The sequence below is a fragment of the Lissotriton helveticus genome, chromosome 2_2 (assembly GCF_964261635.1).
Source record: "Lissotriton helveticus chromosome 2_2, aLisHel1.1, whole genome shotgun sequence".
In the NCBI taxonomy this organism is placed as follows: domain Eukaryota; kingdom Metazoa; phylum Chordata; class Amphibia; order Caudata; family Salamandridae; genus Lissotriton; species Lissotriton helveticus.
The window spans coordinates 25,609,200-25,629,283 of record NC_136060.1 but is presented as its reverse complement, the minus strand read 5'-3'; the positions used below and the strand labels follow the sequence as shown (position 1 = coordinate 25,629,283).

The window sequence follows — 20,084 nt, the reverse complement described above, 5'->3', positions numbered from 1 at the left end:
TACTATTTAAGGTTTTAATAGTAATTTGACTGAAGCTACTTACATTAAGTTTCATTCAATGTCCCAAGAAACCCACATTCCACACAGATTTCATGGAGTGACCAGAATAAAAGAAACACAGGGCTCAATCTAAAACAATGGCATGATAATTTGGTGACTAGGACTATTATGGTCCCTGTAGCCTTTGTTGTGCCAACAGAAGGAGCAAAGATCACACACACAAAATCAAGCGAAACTGCATCAGGTCAGTAGATGTTAGTGAAAAACACTTACTTCAAAGCTTTTGTGTAATCATTAGCATGGTAATACTCTTCTCCCATTTGTACCACTGTAAACAAAACAGTCACATTAATGCACATAGAGAGAAACATTCTAAAAATCATAGAAAGCAACAAATGGCAGGTATTTCCTACAAGACGATGATAATGTAACCATAAACTTACTCAGATGGCTCTTCATCCTGGGACACTTGTACTTCTTAAACTGTGCCACAGCATTGCTCAAGAGTGTGGTTATTATCAGCTCCTAGAAGAAAGCCCAAACTGATGATGTAGCAGGATCCACAATATGAAAGCTTTCAGAATCATTTTCAATTAATTGCTTACCGTGTGGAGCACCGATCGCTCTTTCAGCTGGAGGGCAAAAATAGCAGCCTTCTCTTTCTCAGGATCAGATAGATCAAAGCCTGGGAAGGATACAGAACACTCCATTAATGGAAACAGTACCTAGCTCTGAAGACAAGGTGAATGTGCGTAAAAAAAGAACAATTAGGGGACTTGTATAAAATACATTTTTTTCAAGCAAGCGTTTCTATATACATAGGTTTAGTCTCTTGGGAGATGGAATGTTTGCGTCCAGAGAGCTCTTTAGGCCCTTTGTGCTGCATAGAACACCCATGCTCCACAATTCTTCTAATATAGCTACCCAGCTGAATCCCTAAAAATGAGCTCCAAAATCACACAGTAACATAAAAACCATCCACCAGGTGAGATACCTTTTAGAGCCTAAATTGACAGGTTTTGAATTAGAAAAACAGAGTTTTAATACTGGTTTCCCCACTTAATCAAATTGTATGATTTGGGGCAATTCAGTTTCCCCACGGGCTTCATTTATCTAGTCTGTCAAATACAGCAAGATGCAGCTGCACACCAAACGTTCCATTATAAAGCCCAAAACAGAACTATGAAGAGAGTGCTTAGTCCACTAAAGAAAACTTCTTCAAAGGTTTTCTGGTACACAAATTCTTCAGACAGATTCTTCACCTGATGAATTAGCCTTCCAGGCTTCAGACCGGTTAGGGAAAGCTTTTCCTCAGTAATGCTGCTAGAATATCCCTCCCTGGATCTTTGTGGATGAAGGAAGAAATATGGAAGAGTAATAGGCTGGTCCATATAAATATGTAGACACCACCTTGGGTAAGAAGGGCGGGCAAGTGCAGGGTACCAACTTACCTGGGTATGGTAGAAGAACTTAAAAGTGGTCTGCAGTTCTCCGACCATACAAGCTGAAAAAATTGTCACTAAAAAAAATCGAAACTTTACATTGGCTTAAACAGGAATTCTACCAAGAAAGTCAGCATTCAAGATTCAAATTTTACTGAGGAACAATAAATGGAATGGATGAAACGGGTAAACCAAACCTTTGAGGAAATGCACCACTAGTGGAAATCTCAACAGGGACGGAAGATCCGGAAGAAGCATGAAGACAAACATGGCAACCAAATAGCCCTAAACTTCGGCCACCACCAGACCCTGCCCTTCAAGGGACAACAAAAATCACAAGACATCAGACAGTCAAGATTTTTGAAAGGATTGCGGCCTTCCAACTTGAATCACTGACCAAATTTATTCCATTGGACTCCACAGACAGATTTGGTAGCAGGCTTATTGCCACCAAAGATGACGTCTGTGACTTCTTCAGGTAGGCAAAATAATTCTAGCTAGTACTGCTCAATCCCTAGGCATGCAGCTGCAGCTTTTGGGAATTGGAGTCAAGGACCTGACCATCCCACTGTGAGAATAAGAAGCAGCCAAACATGGAGTGTCAAAAGATCAGTGCAATGTCCGCAGCCAACCTGAAGCAATCAGGCTTAGCAGAGCTTGATAATCCTGCACTTTCAGTTGTACTTTCAACAGTAGAGAAAATCAGTGGTAATGAATAGAGCAGGCCAAGACCAGTAAACATGAAGGAATCACCTAGGGAAACATTCAGAGGGAAGCATATGGCTCAAAACCAAAGACACTGTGTTAGGTCTTGACAAAGAGATCCATGAATGGAAACTCCAATTTGTATAAGATCACCTCTGCCACTTCGGGGTGCAGCTTCCACTTGTAATCCTGACAGCACAGCCTCGCCACCGAAGCAGTCTGAAAAATAGGTCACTACTAGGATGATTCCTCATCGCCTAGACCATTTCCACAAGTTAATTACCTCCCAACATAAGATCCATCACCCCTCCCCATCCTGCTGAACAGGGAAACGAGCTAGTGTCAAAATCATCTCCGCAATATCTGTGATTCTCTGCGAAGAAGGAAATGCTTTCATGCTGATCATGTCCAGTCTGCCCCTATAAAGGTTAACCTCTCCAAAGAGAACAGTTGAGACCTTTGGTTGTTAACTGTGAAGTCCAAGTTATGGAGGAGAGCCATCATTTACTGGAGGTTATTCCTTGACCAGTTCTGGGGACTCCACTTTCACCAAATAAACAAGTTCAGAAGTTGAAGATTCAGCGTGGGCCGTAAATCTCTGGGATAGTCTTCCATTTAGGGACACAATGGGACACTTCTATCCAATCGTGGCTTAAAGAAGAGGGAAATCAGAGAGTCTCTGAGGTAACATAGCTGTCAGAGATTGCATCTGTTGCTGTACCTGGTGTCCCCTACATCCATGTTTGCCCCAAAAGCAGCAGTATAGCTTCAGGGGTGTCTGGACAGGTTGAGGAAGTAATCTCTGCTGTGACTGTACTGCACTGGAATAGCCACAAAACCTTCTGTACTATTGGTGAAAATGATGATCAGGGAGGTGAATATTGGCGCTTAAGTTGTTTCTGAAACAGTCCAGGGAGGATTCAGCTTTGCATACTAACAGCCACTAGCCACCAAAGGCCATGCCCATGACTGTGGATTGGGCATCACCAAAAAAGTTTGTGAAACGCATTCAAAAGTGTTGGAACAGAATGAAAGGCATGCCCATGGACTAAGCAACGGTTAAGGCAGAGCCAAGGTGCATCTCAAGAAACGTTTGTATGGATCTCACCCATTCACTAGGTCTCTAAATAGTTCTTTCATGCAGTCTAGCAAGCTTACTACCTTAAGTTTTTCCAATTTTCACAAGGGATGCATATTCTGCAAAGGTGAGGTGGCATTAGCAGTTCAGAGACACAAGCATTCTAAATAAAAACCCTTGTGATCTAAATGGACAAGTTTCTACAACTCTATCAGGAGGCGCCATAGGAAAGTTATTGTAATCTGTTTGGAGGGCGATGTGTGGACAACCAGACATTCCAGCAAAGGGTGAGAAGACAAAAAAAAAAAAAAAGGAATCGCCCAGAGGAGGCCTATGGAAAAAGGTTTCTCCATGCAGCCAAGGTTGGGTCCAAAAGGGCCTCATTACATGTCAGCAAGAGCTCTGACACTGAGGATAAGAACAGCAATATCTCAGTCAGATTATTATTTACGCAAATATAATGTTAACTCTAAGGAATCCTGTGCCTTCGAAAGTCCAGTCTTAATGGAGTAAACCGCCTATGACGCAGAGTCAGAAGGGTAGGGCATGCCACCACTGGCCTAGGCCACTTGAATTTGCTAAGTTCCAGTAAGTCTATCATCAATATTATGGTGTGGTGGGAGGTTGTCCATCTCTGCTTGGGCACCTTTTAAATAGCAATAGTTTTAGTCTGGTGTTTCCAAAGCATCTGAATCAGAGTCGGAAATCTCCTTCAGATTCAGAGTGAAAATATCTGAACGCTGGGGAAGAGCTAGGCCAAGGGAACATAATCATACTTTACCTTAACCTTCTCTATTGCCGCACAGATAACTTCCTCCAACTTAAATCGCTTTGTGAGCAGCATCTTGGTTGAATCTTTGGGCAGCATCAATAGCGATTGATGGAGCGAGATAGAAAACAAAATTTTGTTTAAACTCGCAAAGTCACATTTCCATAACGTGAATAAAATTATTAATGATTTGTGATATGTCATACTAATACAACCTAGATTAAACTTTACACGTGGGGGGACTAACATGTGTGCTCATAAACGTGCATATTTGTTGCATCTTTTTGTTCGTGCAAAATAATAAAATAATTTATTGTTTTCGTTTTTGTCATTACTAACTGCTGCAAACTTAAAATAAGCATGTGCTTGTTTTGCTTTTCCTTGTCTGTGTGATGTCATTTCTACTATTCTAGGTGCATATGGGTCTCATAGAAAAACGGAGACTGGTAAATATAAACGCTGCTTTATTTGTTTGCATTAGCTAGGTAACATTTTGATTAATCGGGTGGGTTAATTAATTAGTAAACCATGGGGTGAATACAGAATATACTTTATTTCTTACATTAATACTTTTCTTGTGTTTGTTTTATACTAGAAAACATAAGTTGCCTGCTTTTGGGCCTAGTTATTTGAAGCCGCAGAAAAAGAGCTGATCTATAATTCTGCAGAAAGTCACGAGACGCCCATTCTGAATTAAAACGTTTATTGAAGCTGCATTCACAAAGCAAAAAAAAAAACTGATGAGCTGACATCATTCTGTCGGACATGGCCAAGGTCGAAAGTGAACTTTTTGTCAGTCCTTAACTTGGCATCCGCGGAAATTGTACTGAAAGACTATGGAAGCTGCGAGGATGACTTAATACAAAGTTGCAATCGCAGGAAGCTTCTGGCTTCACGTGGAAGAGACAATGGTCTTTGTAAGACATGATTTTGTGGAACTTTTTAAGAATCGGGTGACATGTCACTTGTCACTCTCAACCAATGGGACGTCGTAGATTTCTGAAAACTTTCCTTTACTAGTTTAGTTAGCGTAGAAAGGTATAAAAAGTCATGCCCTTAGGGTTGGGCTGGCTGCTGCTTTCTGACTTTCCGATGAGGGTGATGTGCTGCTGGACTTTGCGTGGAGCACGTAAGAATCCTCAAAGATCTTTACTTTAATTTCTGTCTATTTAGCTGAGTTAGGGAAATAGGTTTTAGAAATGCTAATCTTTATATAATTTCTTTAAATTGATTCAATTGCTTAAATTGTATTCTTCTCATATTTCTTACCATCATGCTTGCTTTATTGCAAATAAATTTCATTTATAAAACTTTCAACTTATATACCATAATTTAGAAAATAAAATCTTACTTTTGACAAACAAGCTGGTCTTGATTATTTAGAAGTATAGGTTACCATTAGCTAGATCACGTCGCCTATGGTGGTCGTTTAAATGGTTGGGTTTTATTCTAATGACAATATTCTTTCTGCAAATGTATAAATATGTATATAGTGTGTAGATAATGTGTATATAGATTTATTCTGACCACCTGATTCAGTAGGCCCAAAATATATCAGGTTCATAAATGGGTCCATATTTAGTATAGAATTTTGTTTATAGGTTATGTAGTTGGGTAGTGTAGTTTATGATATATTTTCTATAGCCCGCTGGATCAATTCTCTGGTAGCAGAGGATGGTTGCTAAGAGGTAACCAAGGTAATATGTTGGTTGCTAAGGGTTACGTCATGGTATGAAATAGGATCGATGTTTTAACACATGTTTAGTTCGTTTTTCGTGCCTATCTGTAAGCTATACCGGTATAGATTGTGTGGCGAGAAATTAGTCACGCAAGCCATCTGTTCAGTTTGTAGTGATATCGCCGAGTATCACAAGAGGTATCGCCGTGTACCATAGTGTTGTCGCCGAGCAGCACAGTTTTAGGGCTAGGTCTGAATCTTGTATAGTGAGGATTTTCTAAGAAATCAAAGCAGCATGAGAATAGGGACAAAGTGCCTTCCATAAAACTCACTGTGATGAGAGTATTAGTTATATCCAAGCTTGAGTGAAGGGTAAAATTAACGTCGGTACATGATTATCTATAAACAGGTTAAGAGTCCTGTACGGGTACATGTTTCATATCTATAAACAGGTGAGAGCCCTGTACGGATAACGTCGTTATTTTGCTAACGGTGCATGAATTCTATAAACAGGTGAGAGTCCTGTACGGATTTCATGTGTGTTTGAATTTAGGGAATTTTCCGTGTAAAAGTGCGAGTTTGAATTGTATTTTATGTTCAAGTGGAACTCTTAGAACTTTCACTTCGCGGTGGGTTCAGAGCAAAGCGAGTTCATAATTATACGTGTTAGAAGGGTGGGGTAAGGTTACTCTACTGACAATTGAATATTATCCTTAGTGTGAATAGCGCCGTCTATTCCGAAGTGTGGATACTTGAATGTATGTAAACTATCCTAATTAGTGAAACGAACAGATGTTGTCTTTATAGTCATCGTTAAGGATTAATTTACACTGAAAAGTGTCCTTAAAATGGCGCTGTGAAAAGATTTTGTGAAGGAGGGGTAAGCGCCAGGAGTAAGAAGCGAGAAACCGCAGCTGCTGTGTACGTCACAGAGCCGCGCTGGGATTGGGTGACCTACGTCACAAGCTGTATTCTGATTGGCTCTTGAGTCTCTGACGGCCTGTGACCTGATTGGTCGTTCGGAAAAACTCTAAATTTATTGGTTGAGCAGAAAAGTGACGTAGCTCAACTGCCATTGGCTTGTTGGTGTGTTTCGCGCACGGATTGGTTGTTTTGCGGAACATCCCGGAAATATTTTACGAACGATTTTGTGAATTAAATTTAACTTTTAAAAATGAGTTATCATTTTAAACATGTTGAGAAAAAGACAACATTATTTCAGAAATTTAAGAATTTATTTTCACCTGACAAGAAAATCGAAACGCGAGGTGGTAAACTACTTCATAAGTATAAAACACCTGCAGCGTACATGGAAGGTGAATACGGATATCATACTGTCTTATGGTTCGACAGTTGGAAACGCTATACTAAAAACGACGGTGTTTTAGCTTGGCCTGATGATGGTTCATTTAATGTAAGAGTTTTAAGAAATTTACGAGAGAAAATGAATGCTCTTGTTCCAAAACCGAGACCAACTCAATTTGAAGCTTTAGTTGAGTGGGAAGACGAGATGTATCAGTTACAAAGAGAAGCTAGTGGAATTAAAAGACCTTCTAAAAATCCATCATGGAAAAGAGAAACTCATGAAGATAGATTGCGAATGTGGAGACAGGGAAACATGAGTGAAGGATTGTATTTAATTCATGAAATGGTAATGGGTTCTCCTACAAGGAAATCTATGGAAAGTGAATCTGAGGATGCAGTTATGGAAGAAATATATACAACTGCTAGAAAGAAACAGCCTAATCAGCCTTTGAGACCTCCTAGATCATGGTCTACTCCGGTGGTTTCTACTGAAACTTCACCGAGTGCACCTCCAATTAGTGAAGCTCCTAAACTTTATCCAAATAATAGTGAAATCACTGAAACTCCTAGAAGATCAGAATTCGAGAATGCTCGAAATGAAGGTAGACATTTTTCAATGACTCCAAGAGCAAGGGAACCTCCAAAAGATTATGCTAGAGAGACAAGAAATGTTGAGGATGTTGATTATAATGAATATTTAAGATCAAAAGAAGAATTAATTAAAAGAATGACAAAAGGCATGGAAGCTGTCACTGTTCCAGTAACAATAGGTCCTGTTCAGCCTGTATTTGATCAAAGAGATACAAACAAAAATGGATTAACTATTCCTTTAAATACAGAAATTCAAAAGCCTACTGAAAAATGTTATTCAGACTTGACTGAATTAAACACTTCTAAATCGAGAATGCCTGATTTAACCTTTAATGAGGATTTATCTCCAAAAACACCAATGGGTGCTATGTCAGATGTAGGAAGTCCTGAAGTTAGGGTAACCACACCAAAACTTGATGTGGCCAAATTAAAAGCTAATATTGAAGAATTAATAATTGGAACAATTGGCCCAGATAGTTTAAATTACTATCGGGATGATGAACTACTATTCATTTGCAAAAGTATTCAGTGGAAAACGAAAAATAAATATGATCAATTAGAGGATTTAGCTGCAGAACTTGAAATCGATGTAAGTAAACAAAAGAATTTTGCAAAGCATTACAGATTAGATTTTTCAGAAAGTGACATTGAGAGTTTGAACTCAATGGGAAGAATAGTTCACATTAAAGATTTGATTGTCTATATCAAAAAGCTAGGAGAACTGAACAAATGGAGAGTGAAATGGACCAAAAGGAAGGAAGATGAAAGATTGGAAAAATTGTCAAAACAATTTCCAATGAGGGAAGTTGCAGGTGGAGGATATGTTCATGTCCCATGGTCAAGACAAGACATTCTGTTATTCACAAATGACTTTCCAAAATTGAGGGAGAAACCAGTTGAGTGGTACAGGCAAGTCGATAGATTTATCAAAGTGTCAAAAGTTCTGTGGATTGATTTAGATGGATTTTTTGACATTGTAGTTCCATCTGATCTTTGGACAGAATGCAAAATATCGATTAGTTGGCCAAAAGCAGAACCTGAACGAATCAAAGAAACAGGTGCCCCAAATCCACTTGTAATGGATTTTTATGAGAAAGTAATTGTTTGGATGAAAAACAAAATTCCACCCAAAGAAGTTGATTGGGTTAAAATAGAAAGAACAGAACAGGAAACAAAAGAATCAGTTCATTCTTTTTATGAAAGACTATTGTTAATCTTTAAACAATACAGTGGTTATGAAAAATTAGATGAAAAAGACATGAGTCATTTTATCTATAGATTTGTTTATGGACTAAAACCTGAAATTGGAGAAATGATCAGAACTAGTATTGTCGGATGGCAAGCACTATCTGTAGATGATATTCTAAGAAAAGCAAAATATTGTAGCGATGAATTAGAAGTAAAACAGAAGAAGCTGAAGGAGAAAGCCATGTGGGCTCAGGTAAAGGTGGCTGAGCAACAGATTGCCAGCATGGGAAATAAGAACACTAATTTTGTTCAAACTGGAAATACAAACCAGATACAAGGAAAGTTTAAAGGTAATAATTTCCCAAAGAAATTTAGCCCAAAGATAGAAGAACTGAAACAAAGATTACCTTGTTTTAATTGTGGCGAAATTGGACATTGGAGGGACGAGTGTCCTCATCCTCCTAGAAACTCAAAGAATCCCTTATTGAATCCACAGATGCAGAATGGTGTTAACCTGCAGCAACAGCTACAGATGCAACAGGGGTTAAATGAATTTAATATTCAGCGACAGTTACAACAACAGCAACAACAACAGGTGAATAATCGTCAAGACCAGTTGCCACAACCACCTTTTCCGAATTGTGGGGGAGTTCAAAAATATAATCCAAACGTGGGATTTCAGGGATGTGAACAGGTAATAAAACCACAAAAACAGCAAAAGCAGCAAAAGGTTCAAATGCAAAATACTTCACAACAATTTTTATTAACAGAAAGTCAAGACAGTGATTCTGATGATTATTGCTGACGGTGCCCGAGAGAGGAGGAAGAGTGTGTTGTTGGAGCCACTCTTGAGGTTGACCAGTCTGGTCCTTATGTAAACGGGAAAGTTAATGATGTAGACATCACTTTTCTAGTGGACACTGGTGCTACCCGTTCTACTGTTAGATCAGTGGAAATTGAAAACCTACCTCTCTCTGGGGATACCATCCAAGTTGTGGGAGTAAGTAATCAGCAAATTAAAACAGACTTAACTGATCCAGTACCAGTTGAAATTGGAAATTACAGAGACAAACACAGATTTGTGGTTTGTAACAGTAGTCCAGTAAATCTATTAGGTAGAGACATCCTATGTAAAATGAATTGCAGAATATATTGTTCTCCTGAAGGAGTTGAGTTACAAACAATGGAGGAAGATGGTTTGTACAGAATGACAATGATGATGATGGAAGCAGAAGAAACAAAATTGTTTCCTGCATTTGAAGAAAAGGATTTACCTGAAGAGCTAAAAGAAACAGTAAAATCGGAAATATGGGATTTTACTGGGAATGAGATGGGTCTGATGAAAAATGTAGATCCTGTAAAAATAGCATTAAAACAGGGGATAGAATTTCCAAACACTCCACAGTATAAAATGAAAATAGAGACAATTGAAGGTATTACACCTATAATTGAAAAGTTAATCAAGCAAGGTGTATTAAAGGAAATGAAGAGTAGTTCTTGTAATTCACCAATTATGGGAGTTAAAAAGTCTAACGGAACATTTAGGATCGTACAAGATTTGAGAAAGATTAATCAAATTGTCATTCCATGTTGTCCTGTGGTTCCAAATCCAGCAGTAATTCTATTTCAGATTCCACATGATGCTGAATGGTACACAGCTATTGACCTTTGCAATGCATTCTTTACTGTTCCCTTACACCCAGACAGTTATGAAATTTTTGCTTTCAGATTCCAAGGTAAGACCCTTGGATGGACAAGAATCCCTCAGGGCTATACAGAAAGTCCTTCAATCTTTAATGAATTGTTAAAAAGATCACTAGAAGATTTAGACTTACCAGGTAGGTCTACGCTGGTGCAGTATATCGATGATTTGTTAATAGCTGCAAAGACAAGAGAAAATTGTGTAACAGACACAATAATTCTGTTAAATCGCCTTGCAGAAGAAGGACATAAAGTGTCACCAGCAAAACTACAGTTTTGCAAACAAGAAGTAAAATATCTTGGTCACAGAATTGCAAAAGGAAAAAGACAAGTAACAATAGAGAGAATAAAAATGATTCAAGCAATGTTACCGCCAAGAACACAAAGACAGGTCAGAATGTTCCTGGGAATGGTAGGTTACTGTCGACAATGGATAAGTGGATTTTCAGTAATTGCAAAACCACTACAAAGATTGACCATATCAGATGTAAAAGATCCAATTATTCTCAAAGATGCTGAGATGGAATCTTTTGAGAACCTGAAAAAGAGCTTATGCCAAGCTCCTGCTTTGGGTATGCCAAATTATGAGAAAGATTTTGAACTGTATTGCAGTGAGAGAGAAGGATGTGCATTATCTGTATTAATACAGAGACATGGAAATCTAAAGAAACCTATTGCATACTTCTCCGCAGTTCTTGATCCAATTGCAAAAGCATTACCAGGTTGTTTGAAAGCAGTTGCAGCTACAAGTATCAGCCTCGAACAAAGTGAAGGAATCATTATGGGATTTCCTGTGAAAGTTTTTGTGCCTCATTCAGTTGAAATATTACTGACAAGAGGTAAGACTCAACATTTAACAAGTAGCAGATTGACAAAGTATGAGAAAATCATACTGGGAGCAGATAATGTTTCGATTTCAAGATGTTTGAATCTGAATCCTTCTACATTACTGCCTGATTCTGAAATTGTTGATGATATTGAAACTGAACATGAATGTTTAGATGTCATGGAATTCTGCACAAAACCAAGAAAAGACATCAAAGACAGACCTTTGTCTGAATCGGATTTTGTCTACTTTGTAGATGGCTCATGCTTAAGATCCGAAGGAGGTGTCTTGAAAGCTTCATACTCAGTTTGTACAGTTGTAGATGTTGAAGAAGCATCATGTCTTGAAGGAGTTCGTTCAGCACAAGTGGCTGAATTGATTGCTTTAATTCGTGCATGTGAAATATCAAAAGATATAAGAGTTACCATCATTACTGATAGTCAGTATGGGTACGGAGTTGTGCATGATTATGGACAACTCTGGTCACAGAGAGGATACATGACATCAACAGGATCACCAATTAAAAATGCAGTTTTCATTAGAAGATTAATTGAAGCAATACAATTGCCAAAAGAAATTGCCATAGTCAAGTGTGCAGCGCACACTAGAGGAACTGATTATATTTCCAAGGGAAATGCCTTCGCAGACGAAACAGCAAAGTACTGCGCAAGGAAAAATTATTCATACAATCGGGAGAGGAGTAAAGAAACTGATTCAAATTCGTTAATGCTAACAACTGTTGTAGAAACATGGCATGAGATTAGAGATTTACAAAACGAAGCAGATGATGAAGAAAAAGACCTATGGTTAAGATCAGATTGTAGACCACGTGAAGAAGATGGAGTGTGGGTTTACAAAGATGGCAGAATAGTCTTACCAAATTGCTTGATTGCTGACATGGCCAGATTATATCATGGTCCTGCACATTTAGGAAGAGATTCTATGGTCAGACTTTTTAGAGAAACATGGTTCAATACAAAATTTAGAACCATTGCAGAATCTTTTTGTCAAAGGTGTTTGTCATGCCAACAAATGAATCCAAACAGAAAATCAGTGGTGGGGACAGGAATAATTGGTCGAGAGGGTGGTCCCTTTACCAGGTTACAAATAGATTTCATTGAAATGCCCTTACACAACTGTTTGAAATATGTACTTGTAATTGTATGCTTATTCTCAAGATGGGTAGAGGCTTTCCCTACACGACATTGTGATTCAATTACAGTAGCAAAACTAATGCTCAGAGAAATCATCCCAAGGTACGGTTTTCCAGTCACTATTGAGAGTGATGGAGGAAGCCATTTTGATAACAAACTGTTGAAGTTAATTTGTGAAGCTTTGAGCATTGAGCAGAAAATACACTGTGCATACAGACCAGAGGCATCAGGTGTAGTTGAACAAATAAATGGAACTATCAAAAACAGAATTGGAAAAATGTGTCTAGAGACAGGTGTTAAGTGGACTGATGCTCTTCCACTTGTTTTGATGTCATTAAGAAGTACACCAGATAAAAAGACAGGTCTGAGTCCTCATGAAATTATAATGGGAAGAGTTATGAGGCAAGCTTTTGTACCTGTAGGTAAACTGTTGAGCATAAATGACAGTGCAATTTTGGATTACTGTAAAAGGTTATCTGATATGGTAACTTCTGTGTCTAATCAGGTGGGAACTGAAGCTCAATCAAATGAAAAAGTTTTGACTCATGATCTGAGACCTGGCGATTGGGTCAGAACGAAAGTGCATCGGAGGAGGAATTGTCTATCTCCTAGATGGCAGAAACCTAGGCAGGTAATCTTGATCACTACTAATGCTGTAAAGTGCAGAGGATTGAAGCGCTGGATTCATCCAAGTCATACTATTCCAGTACCAACTCCTGAGAGTTCTGATGTTGAAAGTGATACCACAGATGATTCTGATTCTGAAGCAGAAGACAGAACAGAAGGTGAAGTAATTCCAGATTCTGAAGATCGACAAGAAAGTCGACATCTGGAAACTGTGCCAGTGAATGGAAATGTGACAAGAAAAGACTTAGAAATAATTGAAATAGATTCTGAAGGTGAAGAGAATCTGTTAAAAGGAAAGATAACTGAGGATTCGGTTGTCTCTATTGAAGACAAAGAAGCTGAACCAAAAGAAGTTTCAGACCAGGAGAGTATCGAAAGGCAGAGAACAAGCTCTGAAGTAAGGAACAGAAATCCGAAATCTGGGAAGCTAGAGGTAATTGAGGAAGAGGAGGAGAACGAATTACCGAGTACCAGTGATAGAAGACAAAGTGAAGTTCCTGAAGGAGTGAAATTGCCGAATAGAGAAGTTCCTGAGTCAATTGAAATTTCAGACTACGAAACCGAAGAAAGTGACGTGGATGGTGGAAGTGAAAACGGAAAGAAAAGGACTTGGAAGTCAGAATCAAATAATTCTGAACCAAAGAAGAAGTACGTGAGAAAAGCAGACTACTGGCCTGGTGGAAGATTGAGAGTCAGATTGATCAAAAAGCCAATAGAACAAGTTGAAGAAATAAGTAGTCAAAAGAGTCCAGGAAAAGAAATTGGAAGAAAAATTGAAGTGATATCAAGAAAAGGGAAGAGAATAATTAGACCAAACCAGAAATACAAGTCTCCTGAGTGGACTTACTTAGTAATTCCACCTGTTATTGACATATATGATAGTAGTGAAGAAGAAAACGAAATCCAAGAAATTAGTGACAATGATTGAAGTACAAAATTATTAAATTGGCAAAAGGCTGAAGAAATCTTGTTAGTTGACACAAGGTCGAAGAAAAACTGTTTAGTTGAAGAAAACTTATGTATGACAGAAGGTCGAAGAAATCTTGTTTAGGGTCATAAAAGAAAAATATATTTTAAAAGGGGGGTGTATATAAATTTTAAAATAAATTTATTTTTATTTTTGAGGCTAAAACTAACCTAAAAATGCCTTACGTTAAGGAGAGCACTTCAAAATGTTCTGTTTTTAAAAGATGCTGTAAGATGACTCTGGTGTGTCTGCTCATTTTAGTTCTGCTCTGGTTAGTACTAGCTGTGATTATCCCTTTAGAAATGAATAGAGAATTACACAAAGTTAACATAACAAGCAAAGCTCTGGTTAGCCAAACTAAACATAGTGCATCTGCAAAAGTAATTGATCATCAGCCTAACATCCATCAAGATAAATCAATAGGTGATTTTTCAAGCAATACATTCACAAAGCTTTTGAGTGAATATGTAAAGGTAATGGATGCAAAGGACTGTTATGTCTGTGTTAAGTTACCTGCTTCTGTTTCTGAGGGAGTAACTTATAATATGCTTCCTCTCACTTATGCTGTAACATGTAGTGTATTAACTAGTTTATTTTATCAAACTGGACGTTTAGAATATTACTATTCAAATTATGATGAGATTTTTGCTAATGTTAAGATTGATAATGCTTTAAATAAGCATAAGAAAGCAAAACAATTGAGAGAATATTTCCTTGTTACTAACGAACTCACTTATGAGTATGCTTACAAGAATAATCTAACATGTAAATTAAGTGCTGAAGGAAAGAAATTTTTGAATATGGTTGAGGAGAGAAGAGCAATTTATAAGAGAAATGAATTAGTCAAGCAGACTAAGTCATCCTTCTGGCAAAAAGAGGATGAGAAATTAAATGGCAAAATGCTTGAAAATATTGCAATTCACATAGACAAACCTGTTAGTGGAAAGCTTTGCATTAGAAGAGATAATACACTTTTTGATAATTATTTTGTAGGTGCAAGCAACTGTGAAGATACTTATCAGATTATGGGAGGTTGGGGATTTAAAGGTGGAAAAGATCCTATCTTCCCTGGAATTTATTTTGTTTGTGGTGACAAAGCTTACTATAACCTTCCTGACCATTGGTATGGAACTTGTTATGTGGGAATTGTTTTTCCTAAAGTGTTTCATGTTGACAGAGATTCAGAAGGATTGTTTAAAATTCATAATTATGTAAATAGAGCTAAAAGAGAAACTTTTACTGAAGTTCTGGGAGATATTTTCCAAGCTGTAATACCTTTTGTTGGTATAACCCTAAATGCAGGGAGAATCAGAAAACTGTCCACTATAGTTGATAGATTATCAACCGACACTGCTGATGGGTTTCAATTAGTGAACGTTGAAGTTATTGCAATTAGATCCATGGTAATTCAAGATCGCCTTGCTTTAGACATACTCCTAGCAAAAGAGGGAGGAGTCTGTGGCATTTTACATGTTCAACATTGCTGTACATATATACCGGATGAAAGTAAGAATATTGAAATGTATATTAAGAATATTACACAAATGCATTCAGAGATAATTCCTTTAGAAGAAGAAGATTTTACAGGGAAACTTTCAAAAAGGTTTCAAGCAATTAAAAACTGGTTTCATAATATCGGAAGTTCAATTCTTGGCAAGATTTTGGCACCTTTGATTATAATACTTTTCATTTTTATTTTGACTAAAGTAGGTTGTTTGTTACATAAAAGAAAGAAACAGTTAAAGGAAAAGAAGAGAATTTATAAACTGAGAAAAGAAGAGGAAAGGGAGATCGAGTTACAGGAGTTACATAGAGAGCGTCATGTTAATTGCAAAGATTATGCTGAAACAGATTTTTAGGTTTACTAAAATAATTGAATTTGAATCGATTTCTTAAAATTTAATTTACCAAAATTTTGAGTGCTGGTGTGGTGATTTGTTAATCACCAGATGAGGGAGTTGATGGAGCGAGATAGAAAACAAAATTTTGTTTAAACTCGCAAAGTCACATTTCCATAACGTGAATAAAATTATTAATGATTTGTGATATGTCATACTAATACAACCTAGATTAAACTTTACACGTGGGGGGACTAACATGTGTGCTCATAAACGTGCATATTTGTTGCATCTTTTTGTTCGTGCAAAATAATAAAATAATTTATTGTTTTCGTTTTTGTCATTACTAACTGCTGCAAACTTAAAATAAGCATGTGCTTGTTTTGCTTTTCCTTGTCTGTGTGATGTCATTTCTACTATTCTAGGTGCATATGGGTCTCATAGAAAAACGGAGACTGGTAAATATAAACGCTGCTTTATTTGTTTGCATTAGCTAGGTAACATTTTGATTAATCGGGTGGGTTAATTAATTAGTAAACCATGGGGTGAATACAGAATATACTTTATTTCTTACATTAATACTTTTCTTGTGTTTGTTTTATACTAGAAAACATAAGTTGCCTGCTTTTGGGCCTAGTTATTTGAAGCCGCAGAAAAAGAGCTGATCTATAATTCTGCAGAAAGTCACGAGACGCCCATTCTGAATTAAAACGTTTATTGAAGCTGCATTCACAAAGCAAAAAAAAAAACTGATGAGCTGACATCATTCTGTCGGACATAGCCAAGGTCGAAAGTGAACTTTTTGTCAGTCCTTAACTTGGCATCCGCGGAAATTGTACTGAAAGACTATGGAAGCTGCGAGGATGACTTAATACAAAGTTGCAATCGCAGGAAGCTTCTGGCTTCACGTGGAAGAGACAATGGTCTTTGTAAGACATGATTTTGTGGAACTTTTTAAGAATCGGGTGACATGTCACTTGTCACTCTCAACCAATGGGACGTCGTAGATTTCTGAAAACTTTCCTTTACTAGTTTAGTTAGCGTAGAAAGGTATAAAAAGTCATGCCCTTAGGGTTGGGCTGGCTGCTGCTTTCTGACTTTCCGATGAGGGTGATGTGCTGCTGGACTTTGCGTGGAGCACGTAAGAATCCTCAAAGATCTTTACTTTAATTTCTGTCTATTTAGCTGAGTTAGGGAAATAGGTTTTAGAAATGCTAATCTTTATATAATTTCTTTAAATTGATTCAATTGCTTAAATTGTATTTTTCTCATATTTCTTACCATCATGCTTGCTTTATTGCAAATAAATTTCATTTATAAAACTTTCAACTTATATACCATAATTTAGAAAATAAAATCTTACTTTTGACAAACAAGCTGGTCTTGATTATTTAGAAGTATAGGTTACCATTAGCTAGATCACGTCGCCTATGGTGGTCGTTTAAATGGTTGGGTTTTATTCTAATGACAATATTCTTTCTGCAAATGTATAAATATGTATATAGTGTGTAGATAATGTGTATATAGATTTATTCTGACCACCTGATTCAGTAGGCCCAAAATATATCAGGTTCATAAATGGGTCCATATTTAGTATAGAATTTTGTTTATAGGTTATGTAGTTGGGTAGTGTAGTTTATGATATATTTTCTATAGCCCGCTGGATCACGATGCCGAAGTAGGCCCGGGTGCAAATGGGAGACTGAGCCTTAACTGGCTTGGCTATCGCTGTAGAAGCCGAGGTCGAAGTAACAATCACAGTTGCCTGAGTCGGTACTGCCAAGCCCAAACGGTAAAGCTCCCCCAGAGGGTGTTAAAGCCATCTTGAAAATAGGGGGCACAGCCAGCCAGAAAACCTTGGCCTGTCCTGTGCTGGGTCAACCAATGAATCCTGAAACGCCAGTCTCAATTCTATTCAGCTGTAGTTTTGTCTGACGATGAGGAAGAGTTTGGTATTGGGGCAAATGGAGTCAAGACTCCAGAGGGTCTCAAGAGCTCGACTGTTTTGTCGAGAAAAAAAAGAGGACTTCTCCTTCCTATAGTGATTTTTGTGGAAAAAACCGTTAGGAGAACGTTCCCTATGGGTGACCTACCTCTGATTAAAGCAAAGTGCTCAGTGTTTCCTTGCGGGTTTTAGCTAAATACAAGTTGGCCTCCAGCTCTCTGATGGACTTTGGTAACATGGAGGAACAAGAGTCACAAGCCACAAGTCATGCACCACATTAAGAGGTTACGTTGATCCGAAAGACATTTTCTTGGGGCATCTGCTGTTGCTGGGATTTTGCTCATACTCAGAACTGTGCACAGAGACCCAGGACCTCAGTGAATTGTGGTGTACCAAAAAAACTCACCTCATTACCTAGAACCCATGACCGACAAGCATCAGTGTCTCATTAGCTACTCGTCCTATAGCAAAGTTACCAATGATTAGACAACCAAGAACATGAGACTTAGGATACTTTCAGGAATGGTGGGAATCAAGAACACTCTTTCGGTTTTATTTTCATACCAGCCCACAACGTGAGTAATTAGAGACACGGAAAAGTTTAAAATGTTTATTTTAACGACGCGCTCTAAGTTGCAGTATTTTTGCTAACATAAGCAGGCATATGATTAAGAATAATACGATCAGCATTGTTCCAATTCCATAAAACACAAAGGGAGAAATCATATTATAACGATAGTGGAAACAGGTCCTAAAGTGCCTTGTGTACCACCCTCCCTTGCGAAGTACTAGGTTTTATAATAATAATAGAATGTCTCTTAGGCTTGAATGGGGAACCCCATACCTCCAAGATCAGCAGAAGTGAATCACATCAGGATCAGCAAAGCTCTCTCTCTCTGGAAAAGGATTTTCTCCAAGTGCCGAAATCATGCACACAGTGCAATATTAAAGGAGCTAGAATTTCAGTTAGCTGCAGCTGTGTGCATGTTGTGTCTAGAGCGTGGGCCGATCAGCTCGAATAACAGCTAACATTGTTATGGTAACCTTGGAGGCTTCTGCACTCACCGTGCAGACTAAGGTTGCGATGTAAGTCTAGGGATGTTGAAAAGAAGCCGTTCTCATGTGCAGAAATTCACGCAGTCTAACTTACAACAACAGTTACATGCAGTGTTGTGTGCAAAAACCGCAAAAAGGCAAAATGGCGTTTAAACTTCCAATAAGCTTATGCTAACATAGCAATGTGTGCAAGCAGGACCCTGCCTTCACTACACTGCGACAAGCGATAAACCTTGAAATCTTAGGGGGATACTTCTGATCTAGTCACTGTTAAAATGTTGATGAATTTATTGGTGAATCACTGAAAGAGGCCAGGACACAGATCAATGAGGCTCGGAAAAACAGGAACTGGTATCATGGTACCATTTTGCATCTCCTGTACTCATGTCAATGCAAAGCAGCAGCTGGGGCTACTTGGCAGCAGTGGTGAGGCACTGTTGGAATAAAGCTTTTGAGGACCAGACTGAAGTCTGCAATGCCAATTTGTAAGATGAGGAATCTGCTGGAAGCTAAATCCTTCAAAAGAAATGGTTACTTACTCGCAGTCCTAGTTCTGAATCACAGACATTTTCAATAAAGTGATACATCCTTCATGTTTTCAAGCATACCACCACATCTTGAGTCAACCCTTTACCTAAGAGTTGTTTTAGACATCTTTTGGTAGATTTTGCAGTCTTTCACTATGAGATCAATCAATCAATACGGGCCTGGTGAAGAGCAGCTCACCTGCAAGGGTCTCAAGGCGCTGGGAGGGCACTAGAGAAACACACACTACAAAAAAATGTTGTCATCGTCGGACACTGCCTTTTTTCTGCCATAGGAGGGACACTTCTCAAATAGACACAGCATTTTGAGGAAAACTCTCTGCAGGTGGAAACATATTATCTCAATTGCCAGTCAGTTGTTAAAGACGTTGAGTGAAAATTGAATTTTGTCTCAAGGACATAGTTTTGAAGAAGATCCTGCTTGCAGGAGCCAAAATAAACAACTGAGAGGGTGAGGCCAGTCTAAAACATCATGGGTAGAGGGGCTTACTCATGTTCTTAAAGGGACAGGACTCTTCACTCTGTGTTACATTAGAAGTCTAACAAGTTACTTTTTTTCTAAACCCTTGCAAATTCTAACCACACTTAAGTTGTTGAAATGTAGTTTTGGGATGTTGTCAGGATGAACCTGCTGTGTCACTCATTTAGGGTTCTGCTTTCATCCAACAG

The 20,084-nt window shown here is 38.1% G+C and overlaps 1 protein-coding gene across 2 annotated transcripts in view; it reads right to left on the bottom strand.

Annotated features, from left to right (window-relative positions):
• The window catches only part of TRAPPC11 (trafficking protein particle complex subunit 11), a 607,699-nt gene that overhangs the window by 454,501 nt on the left and 133,114 nt on the right, over window positions 1-20,084 (bottom strand). For both annotated transcript variants that reach the window (XM_078678000.1, XM_078678001.1), the window contains exons 12-14: window positions 606-685; window positions 444-525; window positions 274-328 (exon numbers count right to left, since the gene is read on the bottom strand). In XM_078678000.1, coding sequence (XP_078534126.1) covers window positions 274-328; window positions 444-525; window positions 606-685 — 217 coding nt within the window. The remainder of the gene's footprint in view (window positions 1-273; window positions 329-443; window positions 526-605; window positions 686-20,084) is intronic.